Source organism: Choloepus didactylus, chromosome 8 (genome assembly GCF_015220235.1).
Source record: "Choloepus didactylus isolate mChoDid1 chromosome 8, mChoDid1.pri, whole genome shotgun sequence".
In the NCBI taxonomy this organism is placed as follows: domain Eukaryota; kingdom Metazoa; phylum Chordata; class Mammalia; order Pilosa; family Megalonychidae; genus Choloepus; species Choloepus didactylus.
The window spans coordinates 126,680,638-126,694,305 of NC_051314.1; the positions used below are offsets into that span (position 1 = coordinate 126,680,638).

Sequence of the window (13,668 nt, forward strand, 5' to 3'; positions counted from 1 at the left end):
AGCAAGTAAGAAAAGAAAACAGGGTGATGTGACAGAGAGGTTTGGGGATTGTGCACCTCTGGATTAGGGGTCAGGAGAGGCCTATCTTGCAGTGCTAAAATTATAGCTGAGAGCTGAACTACAAGAGGGAACCAACCACACAGAGTTCCAAAGGAAAGGCTCTAGGAAGAAGGAACAGTGAGGACAAAGGCTGTGAGATGGCGATAACCTTGTATCATCTACACCGCTCATTGGGTATTTATGCTGCACTGTCATATATTATTGCTTGTATATCTCTGTGTGTTTCCCAGTATTAGTCAGAGTGGTCTAAAATCTGGGTTGCATAACATCAAGTTGTTGGTTTTTTTACCCCCTTCTTTGCTTGGACTATGTGTCTAGTGTGGATTGTTGGGGGTCTCTTGCTTCACACAGTTGTTCAAGGACCCAGATTAATGGAGGCTACCATGGCCATGAGAGAGCTGGAGGGTCGCAGAGAAGCTGTTAAATGCTTCCGTCTGTCTGCCATCACTTCTGCTCACAGCTCACTGGCCAGAACCAGCCTAGTCAATAAAGAGGCTGAAAAATGTTAGATGTGCATGTCGGCCTTTTCATGAGCAGGAAAGTTCTCTGCCATTGGCTCCAAGTAGGCCACTAGGTCCATGAGAGCAGGGACTCGGTCTCATGTTTCTTTTTCTCTCCCACACAGTGCCTGCTCCTAGGAAAGTCTTAGCACGTTTGTTGATGCAGTTGTTGGTGAAATATATCTCTCTGTTCATTCAAAAACACTTTAGAAGAATGCCTGTAGATGACATCCTGTAAGCCACTGGCAGTGGCTCCAGTTGTCATTCATGAGTTCATCATTTCAGCTCTGCCTGCGGACAGAAGGATTTTGGGGAAATATTGAGATGAATAAGGCAAATGTAAAGTTGCTAAAGATGCAGTAAAGATACTAGAGTATTTGAAGTTTCCTTAATAGCAAAAAACACACCTGCACATGGAGGTGGCTACCAGGCAGGAGGTGACTTACAGACATGCCGGCTGAGGTAGGACTTGAGGGTCTCCCGCAGTTTCCAAGGGGACATAAAGCTTGAGTAATACCACCTAATGGAGTGAGGATTCTGCCAGGCTTAGAGGCATCCTTTGTCATTCTCACATGGGATTTTATACAGAACTGGCTTCCTGTGCCCCTATCTGAGTTCCCTTCATGCCACAAATATTTATAACAAAAGATGGAATTTGTTAAACACTCTGGGAGTGACTGACTCAGTGGTGACAGAATAAAGATAGTCATTGTTTCCTTGGCTGCCATAATAGTAATGGTATTGGGCTGAGTGCACGGCGTGCTGTGATCAGGAGGCTCACGGCCCTGGTGAGGCAGGGGCTGAGTTGCAACCTGGGCAGTGAAGTAGGGTTGCAAGGGAAAGGAAGGAAGGAGCCTGGTCCCGGGGAGCCTGGCAGGTGAGGCACAGTGTACCATGTGGGGAGCAGGGGCAGCAGGCCTCAGTGCTTGACGTTTGCGTGCATGGGGTGTGGGATTCCAATTAATGGGTGGGACAAGGACTGTCTTTGGACCCAGTGATCTGCTCATTCCCAGAGGGAACAGGCTGTCACTACAGAGAGAGGATCCAGTCCTGGGGGGAGGAAGCACACGAGAGCTGGGCAGAACATCAGGGCCTCAGACGAGCAGGCACCTGGGACGGGCGTCAGGCACAGAGGGAAGCTAGGGTGGGAGGGAAGACAGCTCGGGCAGCCACGCAGACCAATTCAAGGCATGCCTGCTCCTTGGGTCAGGGCTCAGAGGTGTTCTGTGCCACGGGGGCAATGGGCTTCTGAACAGGATGTCTAGTGCCCCTGAAAACTGTAGGCTACCGTGACTGATGTGGGCATGGGCCAGACTTGGTCTGTAAGCTGGGCTGGTCCCAACTCTAGCTTTAGAATTAGAATTCTTCTAATAGAAGGCAGAGAGGATCCCAGGCTTCCAGGATAAATAGGCTGCAACGGCTTGCCCTTAGCTTCAGTTCTGGCTCCAGCTCCAGCTCCTCCTCCCCTCTCCTCCTCCTCTTTCTCTCCCTTTCAAAACCACACATGCACAGTGCTGAGTTGTGTGTTTTTCATCCTTCTCTCCATCAAATGCTCCAACTTACAGGGTTGACCTTATCATGGTACTCTAAAAACCATCATAAAGTTGAATCCGATTCTCCAATTCTTATGAAAATGACTGTTTGTGAGTTGTCTGAACATCGCTGACAGCCCACCCTCTGGGTCTCACTGCCCCAGGTGCTATTGGAGTGGAGAGTCAGGAAGGGGCCTGGCTTTTACAGAGCCCCCACCCCATCGGGAGCTGTCAGACATTGTATGTACATTGTATGTATATTGGCTTATTTTTTCACTCCTAAATCCAGTCTGTTGGCAATATTGTTCATTCTACCTTCAAATACATCCCAGATCTGACCACATTTCACAAGTTCCATCCCAATAGTGGTCACCTCTTGCCTGGGCAGCTATAACACATCCTAACTTGTCTCTCTGCTTCCTCTTCTGTCTCCCTCCCTCCCTCGCCCCCACTGTGATCCATTAAAATTTTGCTTTCCCCATATCCCTCCCCTGCTTCCAACAAACTCAAAACGCCCCACATTAGCTGGCCCCTGCCTTCCTCTCCCACTTCACCTCCTAATACGTTCTCCTTGCTCAGAATTCTCTGTTCACTAGCCCCCGTCTGTTGCTTGTGCATCCCTGGGTCTTCCCTGCCCCCTGCCCTTTGCCCTTTGCCCTTTGCCCTTGCTCTCATCACCCATGGGGATGCTCCCACCTCCTCCAAGTGCTGGCTCCTCTGCTTCCCAAGGTCTTTCCTGACCACTTTTATTAAAATAGGCTCCCTGTCACCTTTTTCTTCTCCTCATCCAGCAGCATACTCCTTTAATACACGTTGCTCTCTGAAATGGCCCTATCCACCGACCACTCCTGGATGGCAGGCTCCGGGGAAGCAGGGAGCTGTTGGGCTGGTCCACCCTGTGTCCCCAGTGCCCAGTGCCTGGTGCACAGCAGCCGTGTGATAGACCTTAGTTGAATTGTATAGAGTCAGATGATGGTGGAAAAGGTAAGATGCAGCTGAGTGCATTCCCTTTGCCTCATCTTCCCAGGAGTGAGGATGGAATTGCTTCATTCTTTCTCGTTGGAGGCTTGGTTTCCAGATTTGGGTATGCATTTGTGAGATGACCTACTAGTGTCAAAGAAGCGTCTATGGCCATGAAGTAGGCGCGCTCACCTGCTCCCTCCCTGCTCCTATCCTTCTCGTAACAGAGCACTGTGCTTGCTCACTCACCCTGTCCAGGTGACCTCTCCTGGGTGACTCTTTTCTTCTTAAAACGAGATGCCCCCAGAGCAGTCACCTAGGATTAGGCTGCCAGGCAGCACAGTGGGACTCAGGTCCCCTTGTCTGGGGGCAAGGGTTACCTTCCTAACTCGAAGCAAGGGCTCCTTTGTGTGAAGATGCACTCTGGGGGAACTGGGGTATCTCAGGAACTCCCATACCATCCATTATCTCCGGTTCCATTGCTCTCAGCTCCCGTAGACAGTGCACTGGCTGGGCCCTCCTAGGGTGACTCCCTCCCCAGGGCGCAAACAAGGCGACAACATCGCACCTAGGGCTGAGACAGTGCCCCCCCCCCCCCCCCATGGAGGGAAGGCCAGATGGCTGGGCTGTCAGAAAACATTGCTGTTTGCAAAGGTTTGAGATGCCCTGGGGGAGAGGTGGGGAGAGGAGAGAGCACCTGTGCCGTCTGACTCAGACTCCCAGGTTCAGGCTCTGTGTTCCTCCCTCTGCCCTGAGCAGTGCCAGGGCTGGTGCTGGTTGAAATGTACATTGAGCAGCAGCTCGTGTGGGCTTGTCACCATCATTGTATATCTGCAGTCTGGGTCACTGGGGACGGTAGTTAGGTGGAGCTGCTCCTCCAAATTTCAGATTCTGCAGCTGGCATCCTCTTGCTGGCCATACTGTTTCCATATGAGGAGGCTGGAGCTCCGGGGACTCCAAGCCCTCAGCTGGCCCCCTGGGACTAACTCAGGCTTTCACACTAATTATTTTCCAAGGCAGTTTGCAGCTGGGTCATTTGTGCTCATATTTTTTCATGACACAATGCACCAGGGGTTTAAAACAGAAGGAAAGGGGGGTGGGTAACAGCTCAGCATGGGAACTCCATCTGATTGTCTTATCTGGCCCAAGATGGAGTTTGCCCTCAGTTGGAAATCTGCCCCAACTGGTCAGGAGCAGACAAAATCCTCAGGTGCCCTCTGGTCAACCTGGGAGACTTTAGGGAGAGGTGGGATTTTGGGAGCACATGACTGATGCATGAGGGGTTGTCTGTTTACCTACTCACACTCTCTCCATGTGGGCTCTCCTCCTGTACTACCCCTTAACAATTGAAATCTAAGGGCATTTTATTTGGAATTTTATGAAGTGCCTGGCTGGGCTGTTTTCTCCTGGAGTTCAGAATCAGGCTACTGCAGAGGTCTTTGTCTCGTGGGGATGTCCTCCTGGTGGCCTGCGATGCAGATTGGGCCTACCTGTCCTGTAGACATCACCCCCACCCCCTCCAGAAGAACTAGGAAGATCCTGTTGCATTTCTTCAGTCCCGGGAATCTCTGTCACAGGCAGGTGAGGCTCCCTGTGTTGGCTGTTGAAGGAGATCAAAAGTCAAAGTGGAACTCCAGGGCTTCCCTGCGTTCTCTCCCTCACTGCGGGGTGTCCCTGAGCCCCACCCTGTCCCTTCCTGGAAGGCTCAGCAAAGCACACAGAGTGGCCACAGAGCATCTCTGATTTGCGGGCACCCAGCTGATTTACTGGACTATCAAGTGCATTTAGGTTGTTTATTGGAAATGCCCATTATTTATGGTGGCTCGTGGCCCCAAATAGCATGGACACAAGGCTGTTTTCAGAAATAAAACTCATAAATAATAACCAGGCCCCTGATTTATGAGTTTGGAGGAAGGAGTTGGGAGGAAAGAGCTCTGAAAAGAGCAGATTCTCTTTCCAGAGAACTTTGAAGAAATTCCTGCAGGGATTGGAAGATCTGAGTACAAACAGTTCAGAGGGGATTATAAAAGAAAATCAAAGACACATGCCACCCCATACTTCATCCTTAATCCCCTTCTGGCCACCTAGATCAGTTTTCCACAGTTTCAGATACTCAGACCTGATTACTCATTTTTTAGGTGACATTGGTGTTATTTTAAATCTCTTACCCCCAAGATATTTAAAGGCAAGTTATAGTTACATTGGATGCTCAAAGCACACTGAGTTGACTCTCAAATTCCTATTGAAAACTTTCCCTGCCTTTCTTCCTTTCTGCCCCTCTTTTTCCTGCCCTTGCTCCCTCCTCTTCCTCCTTCCCCTCCTCCTCCTCCTCCTCCTCCTTCTCCTCCTCCTCCTCCTCCTTCTCCTCTTCCTCCTCCTCCTTCTCCTCCTTTTTCTCCTCCTCCTCCTCCCCCTCTCTTTCTCTTTCTGGCCTTGATCTCTCTCATTGGTAAGGCAGACACGACAAAGCATTTCAGGCAGCCTCTGTCTTCAACCCTGTGCCCGTCTAGAGGTAGGGTTAGGGAAAGCAGGTTTTGCTAGTCTTTACTGAAGATTCTGTGGATTTAGAGGAGGGCTTCACACTGCAAACTACACAGCAGCACTTAATGGATATTTCCACTGGGCGGCTCTGCTTTCACCTCCCCAACCCCAGCCACCACCCCTATTGCCTGCCACTCATGCTTTTTCTTTGCCTGCAGCTGCCCCGTCTCCCCCTCTCCCATTGCACTGGCCCTAGCGTTGGGTCCTGCATCTAACTCCAACACCCCACCTCTTGTCTTAGGAAGTTTACTCTCTTGACTGCTCCTCTCGTCTTCGTACCACAAAGGTCTCTCCTTAGGATTCACCCTCCTTGGAGAGTGATGGGGTTATTAGTCAATAACAAATGTGCTTTCACTGATTCAAATAATGTTTCTTTTCCCCGTCATTCACACATGCATCCATTCATTCAGTGTGCATTGTGGAGGACATCTGGCAACAGCTGTGATCTGCCCAGAAGATGCATTTCTCTGACCTTGCTCCTTGTAAAAATCCATCAAACCATTGCAGAGGGGGTGGAGTAGGGTGGGGGTGGGGATATTTAGAGGGTTAAGAGCCAATGGGGGTTTCAGAGTTATGAGATCTTAGAACTGAAAGTGTCCTTCGAAACCAACGGCAGGCATTTCCACCTGGGCCTCAGAGTTGGTTCCTGTAGCCAAGGGGAATGAGAACCAGGTCTAAGAAGTGAGGGCACGACAAGCATAAATCAATGAGTTGGGGAGACAATGCTTTTTTCTGGGAGCAAGATTTGTAGATGGGAGGAGAAGGCCCTTAGAGATTAAGATCTGTGGGGCTTTTGCTAACATACATAAACTACAGAAAAAAATAACGGAAGTGGCAGGGTGAACTGTAAATGATGAGCACAAAGTGTCAGCCGAAGTATTATTTGGTGAAGCAGTGCAGTGAAACTGGGGTCTGCTCTAGGCCGGATGGCCTGGGTCTTTTATCCCCTGGGGCTGTGCGTGTGTGTGGCAGGAAGGAGAAAAACACAGAGCTGTCCACCAGCTAAGGGAGAGCACGGTGGACATTTCTCACCTTCGTTTCCTCTAGAACTACAAGATTCTCCACATTCCCTAGCAGGCAGTGTTACTGCCTCAGGCGTAGGGATGGGGGCTGTGTTGATAAAACTTCTCAAGGTGTGTGCCAGCAGGGTCATCTCCCAGCCCTGCTCGCCGTCGATTGGTAGAGCATGGCCAGTAGTTGACTTAGTTTCCTGGGGCCGCCATAACAAAGTACCACAAATTGGTGGCTTGAAACAGTTCTGTCTCAGTTCTGGAGGCTTCAAGTCTGAAATTGAGGTGTCCACAGAGCCATGTGTCCACTGAAGGCTCCAGGGAAGAACCTCTTCTGGGCCTCTCTCCTGGCTTCTGGTGGGGGCCAGCAGTTCTTGATGCTCTTTGGCCTGTGGCAGAATCACTCCTGTCTTGGCCTCCACCTTCACGTGGCCGTCTTCCCTCTGTGTCTCTCTGTGCTGCTTCTCCCCTTCTCCCCAGGACACCAGCGTCTTGAATTAGGGCCCACCCTACAGCATGGCCTCGTGTAACTAATCACATCTTTAGAAGACCCTGTTTCCAGATAAGGTCACATTTGCAGGGCAGGGCTTGGGATGTGAACATGTCAACCATGTTCCATGTCATGTGAACCTGTAACAGTAGTCAATAGGGAAGAGGTGCCCAGAACCTCAAGGGCTTAAACCTGTGCAGATGGCGCCATTCTGCTGTTGGAAGGGGGTTGCTGGACTTCACCATGATGATGGTGACATTTAGGACAATAGGGGACACCATCTATCGAGGTCTATCACGTGCCATTACGGGGCTGAGAGCCCTATAAGCATTCCTGTCCTGTCTTCAGGGAATCCCTGTGAGGCAGGTGGCTTTATTCTCCTCTTATATAAGTTCTCTTCTCTCATTACATTCTGTGTCTGAACTCAGGCATGTCTGATGCTCAAGTTTGTCCCTACAGACATCCTCCTTAGCAAAACAGAACAAGCAAACAATCAATTCCCTCAGCACACAACTGAGCCACAAATGGAGGAACTGGGTACCATGTTTCTCAGGATTCTCCAGGGTCTAGGATAAATGAGTCCCTTTCATTTCCCCAGGCCTTTTCAGCCTTAGGGGAAAATCAAGGCCCAGAGCACAATTGCTATAGTAACAGGATGAGGTCTCTGTGCTTTCCCTTCTCAAGTCCCATCCCAGGCCGTGGGTCCCAAGGGGGCTCACTCTGCCCATGGCCCTCTCCTTGGCAGACCTCTGCTCATGCTTGGACCACCACTGTTGCTGCTGGGTTTTATTCCTGGGTTTCCCTCCTTACTTTGCCACCTTTCTCTGCTAATACTATGTTTTATTGCTGCATCTCTTCAGCTTAGCAGGTTTTCTCCCTGAATTACTGCAGGTCTGTCTTAGGCCTCCAAAATGTGGTTTGCTTCTTTCAGTTTTGGAGTACACTCTATTTAGGAACTTGGCATGGATTGCCAGTGATTTCTTAGAGGGTATTAGAGCATTGTACTCAGGCACTATGTCTCTCTCAAGCACATTTCTCCCCACCCACAATCAATGATGGGCTTACCAGGTACACAGGTCTTTGCCTTCCAGCTCTGGCCTTCCTCGGTGACCTCTCAGCCTGATCATAAGCTCTCTCCCTGTACCTCAAAGGCCTATGCTGGGGGAAGACCTTCTCTTTGCTTAGGAAAGTTACAAGTGGTGTCTCAGGGCCTGTCTGTCCCAAAGTGCTGTTCACGACCCACATTAGTCAGTTTAAGCAACTCTAGCTGCTGTAACAGATAGTATAAAAATTTTATAAACCCTGAAGATATACTTCTTGCTCCTGTCACAGTTCAGGCCAATGTTTGGAGGATCTGGGCTTCTTCCTTCCTGTGGTGCTACTATCCTTGAGGGTTTGAAGTCTTCCACTGGGTTCTCTGCATCTTCCCTAGAGATGAGGAAGGAGAGAGAGAAAGATGGAGAGATAGAGACAGAGATGGAGAGAGATATAGAGAGACAGAGAGATAGAGAGATAGAGAGAGAGAGAGACAGAGATAGAGAACATGAAAGTGCAAGCTGAAGGCTTCATGGGAAATTTTTAAGGACAAGTCCTAGAGGTGACATATATCCCTTTCACTCATATTTCATTGGCCAAAACTCAATCATGTTGTTGGCTCTATCTTGCTATGTCTCCAGGAAGAGGAAATACATTTGATGAGCAGGCCAATCCCTGCCTCTTTGTCTCACCCAGAAGGCCTCACACACAAGCAGAACTCCTGGGGCTTGGCTCTTATATTCCAGAGTTCTTTACCCCATCATAACTCTTGCTGGAGATGAACTCTACATGTTAAAATCTATATGTCTCCATATATATTTATCAAATGTATTTGAAAATTTTAACTTAATTCTTAAGTTGTACTTAATGTATTGAAGATGCTTGACAAAGTCATGACGTTCACTGTGGTTCCCAGTCTCACTGAGTTTCCTCTGACAATCTAGTCCCCACTGAGAGGACCCCTCCCACCCCGTATCTTGGTGGTCTTAAAACCTGCATCTCCAACTGTCAAGGCCACCTTAGAGAGTTACCCAGGCCTCTGTGTGGTGGGGGAAAGGCTGTTAATGAGGCCCCAGCAACAGCAGCATTGCTGCCCACAGCATTATCTCCTAATACTTGAGGCTATGTCTAGGATTGAAAATGAATTAAGGGTTCACTGTGCTGTGTGGGAAACTAGATAGTGGAAAAGCAGGCCCCCCTTCTGTCATGATGCAAAGGGAGATGATACTTTGCTTCTTCCAGATTAAGCCTGGAAGAGACTTGGCCATTTGCAAAAGGCTTTCAACAGGGACCTTGTTAAGTGAAGCTCCTTGGAGGAAGGGGCAGTGTCTTTATTCATCTTGTCATGGTACCTGCACACAGCAGGTGCTCAATAAATGTGAACAGAAAAGCAACAAATATTTCTTAGGTGCATCTCATTGGTCTGGGGGTAGAGAGTGGGGAGATGAGGAAGGGGGTATGATGCAAATATCAATCAACCAAAGATCCTGATTTCAAAGCATGGTGCAGTCAAAAGTGTCTTTAGAGATGGGCCAATCTGGGTTGAAACTTTATCCTCTGTCACTTACTGGCTGTGTGATCTTGAGCAGTCTAACCTCTCTGGGCCTCAGTGAAATGCAGTGCTACCTCCTGGGGTTGTGGCGAGGATTTACTAATCTGACATTTACCTATGTACAGTGTCCTCTTTGGGGTAGCTTGGAGCAGACAGACACTAGACTGCAAACTGATGCGGTCCCCACATTCCCTTGGCAACCCTGCTGGGCACCTGCAAACAACTCCCGTTCATACCAAGTCCTTCCTGCATCTTTCTGAGGGTGTTCTCTAACCGTGGGAGCAGGCTCAGCCCTTGCACAGGATAGGCTGGAAGTGCCCTGGACTTAACCCCAGCAGTGACCTCCAACCAACAAGGAACGGGAGTTGATGGATAAAGACTCCCATGGACTCACCCACCCAGTGTGATAAATCCTCAGGGTGCTTTACACCATCACTCAGACAGTCCCTAGTGGACTGAGCCTCAGTTGCCTGTGGTATTAGCCAGATCATGAACCCATCTGAATCATCTTCCCTCCCTTCTCTGTCTCTCCACTACCCTCCTTGCCATGCTGCCTGGGAGCACCTGCCAAATAAATGACTTACTCCCAAATCCTGGACTGAAAGTTTGCTTTGGCTTGGGGGGGGTGGGGGGAACCAAACAGGCAGATGATGATAGTTACTATGGATACTATTATTATATTTGAAGGGCAGGGACATAGGTAACTAATACAGAGAGAGACAAAATACTATAGCAGAAAAGAAAAGAATTGCTGCCAGCTGAAGGAATCCAAGAAAGCTTCAGAAAGTGGATGGCAGGTGGCATTTGATCTGGACTTTAAAGGATGTGAAGGATGTGAACACAGGTAGATGGGTCAGGGGGAGCATTCCAGGGGAAAGAAGAAGGCCTTTGTGTCCACTCTTTCAATGATTCCTGCAAAGACGATGTGAGTTGGGTGAGTCCGCATCACAGTCACATCTGGACACAGCTCCTTCACCGTCATGGCCCTGGCACTTGGTTCCTGCGTTCAGCACACTTTCGGGCTCTTCTGAGGTCCATAGGATGCAGGATTAGGGCCCCGAAGAGTGTGACCCCATAACCTTTTATCTTTGCCAAGCCCTTTGGAGTCCCTGTCCAGCATTCTGCTTGATTGTCCATTGGTGCTTCCCAAGGGTCCTGAGTCTTTTGAAGGCACCTGTGAGGGCTCTGCTGGTGCTTTTAAGGTCCTTCTAGGAACATCATCAGACTCCTCTGCATGGTCCTGATACAACACACTGTGGATATGACCTGTGAGTTTGAGGCACTAGGCTCAGGTTGTGTTGTGTTCCACTCATCTTGTCTGACAATCCTTCATCCTTTGAGTGAGCAAAAACATGATGCCACAGCCTGCCCAAGGACATAGAGATGGGTACTTGACCTTGAAAAGTGAAGGGAGAGAGAAAGAGGAACAACAGTGTCCTGGTCCCCAAGACAAATCCTTGATGCCTCCTGAGTCTGGTTCAGTGGTTAGTGAACCTTTCTAGTTAAGGGCCTTTGTTCAAGCAAAATCTCATGGAAGTGACAGCCAATTATAGAGGTAAAAGCTGAATTTCCCTTGATGAACTGGGATAGTGGGGGCAAGCTCTGCATGTTCAGACCCTTCTCTGAGGATCACGAGTGAGAAACCTCTGCTAAAGTAATTGAGAGGAGAGAACTGAAAGGAGAAAGGTGACGAGCAGATGCGCCTTTTCCTTCTGTAGTCTCTCATTATCTGATATGCCATTTGGGGCTTCCCAGATGAATTCAATTCCAATATGCCAGAGAGGTGGAGCCCTTTGTTTCTACTCTAAAGGGGTCACCTTAGAGACAGTGGCTCATGTCACAGGGTCAGAACTCTGGAGAGGTGAGGGATCTGTCTTCTAATCTCATCAACTTTACTCTTCTCTTGCAGAGGTTCCAAAAACAGAACAGACTTTTGAAGAGCGCCTTATACTCAAGGCTTTCTTGCTCAAGTTTGTCAATGCCTACTCCCCCATCTTCTATGTGGCCTTTTTCAAGGGGAGGTGAGTATAACAGTGTCACCCATGGAAGGCCAGTTTGTCTCTGAATCTGGGGCCTCCTCTGTCAAGATATGTAGGGTCATCCCATCTCCATTGCCAGCTGACATCCTCAGTCCCATTCTCCATCTCCATCCTCACCTGGCTGCTCACACCAGGAGGACCTTTAGCACTTAATCATCTCGAGTTGCCATTGTTGGATTCTGATAATCAGGGCAATTCTATAGAGATTTGGCTCTGGGCTCTGAAGGGGGCATCTCAGAAGAATTTGTGTCCTCAGCTTAGTGGAGGAGGCAGGAAGATACTTCTAGCCAGTGCAGTGACTCTTAGGTCTAGACATAAAATCATGGTGAAGTCAGTTGGCTACCTATATGGAGATTTCCCTGGAGACATCTACTAACTATACCAGGAAAGCTTCCTTATATCTAAAAGCCCAGCAAGCAGACATTGATAGCAAGGATTATCATTTGGTAATTTCTTATAGACATGTTTGTGACCCAGACCCTTCCCAGGTTCTTTGCCTCTGGCTATCATGGAATTATCATATCAGAGAGACTGTCCATGTTAATGACTATAAACTTCATTGGTGCTTTATATCTAGATTTACTATCAATGGCAAATCGCACACATATGATATTCCAGGCAAAAAACTGGGCCCTGGCTCTGAGATAAACTTGCAGCATATTGGAAGAATAGTTTCGGCATCAGCACATGGTGATATGCAGTAAGTGCTGCAATAAGAGGTGCAGATAAGATGTTCAGGGAGCACTTAATTATGAATGGAGATAACAAGGAGACTTAACAGAGAAGGAAAAATTTAAGGTGAGCCTTAAATGGATGATTGGGTTTTGACAGGGAGAAAGGGCATGGTATTTCAAGTAAGATTCTTTCAACTACCTGGCTGCTTCCATGATTGGCTTTTACTTCTCTGCTTCCTCTACCTGTCCAGACTTCTTATCACTCCCCCCGCCCCCACCCAATAAAATAGACCCTACCTGGAAAAGGAATGAAGCAGCCTTCTTTCACTTCTTTGAAATCTTTCATTAAGAAGTCAAGACTTTTTTCTTTTCTGACCCCAGGAATTTCTAGTCAGTCTCACCCTTCATTTCCTGGGAAACTGGAAGCCCTCGCTAAGGAGTTAACAACCAAAACTCAGTTCCTGACACTAATTGAAGGAAGAAGGTGCATAGGCAATACACTATGGATAACCCAAACTTCACTGTGTTTAGATTCAGAAGTCACACGTATGTGTGCACACACATGCACACACATGCACACACATGCACACACAGGCACTGTGACCTTCCCAGCTCCAAAACAGACTCAGCCTCAGCCCCTATCCCCTGAGATTTGACCAGGTGAAGAGGTGAACTCCAGGTATTACAGGTGATTGTTATCTGATAACAGGGTGTGAAATCCTGTCTCTAGGTGGCCTGGCACCCACCCTGGCCAGTGCTGCCAAGGAGGATATTGGGGGTGGCTGTTCCACTCAGAAAACATGCCTACAGGCAGCTGTGGAATTCTCTCCCTTTCCCTAATTCTTCCCACATTTCTTGCCTTCAGGTTTGTGGGCAGGCCTGGAAGCTACGTCTATGTGTTCGATGGTTACCGCATGGAAGAGGCAAGTACAGCTGTTGGTGTTTCATGCCTGGCTAGCAGTGTGTAGGTGACACCCTCTCCCACCCCATCCTTATCCCCATCTCAGCATGGCTTAGCTTGCATCCTTGCTGTGCTCCACCTGGTCTAACTACTCCTCCTTTTATCGTCTCTTGCCCACAGTGTGCTCCAGGGGGCTGCCTCATGGAGCTCTGCATTCAGCTCAGCATCATCATGTTGGGGAAGCAGCTGATCCAGAACAACATCTTTGAGATTGGGGTCCCGTATGTAACAAACTCTTCTCATATCCCTTCTTGCAGCCAGGGCTTAGCCCAGTAGTGCCAGGATTTTCCTGGCCTCTCCTGAGATAGCTTGGC

At 48.8% G+C, this 13,668-nt stretch overlaps 1 protein-coding gene across 1 annotated transcript in view; it reads left to right on the top strand.

Annotated features, from left to right (window-relative positions):
• The window catches only part of ANO2 (anoctamin 2), a 295,498-nt gene that overhangs the window by 238,225 nt on the left and 43,605 nt on the right, over nt 1-13,668 (top strand). The window contains exons 17-19 of the mRNA XM_037846197.1: nt 11,590-11,701; nt 13,259-13,316; nt 13,475-13,575. Coding sequence (XP_037702125.1) covers nt 11,590-11,701; nt 13,259-13,316; nt 13,475-13,575 — 271 coding nt within the window. The remainder of the gene's footprint in view (nt 1-11,589; nt 11,702-13,258; nt 13,317-13,474; nt 13,576-13,668) is intronic.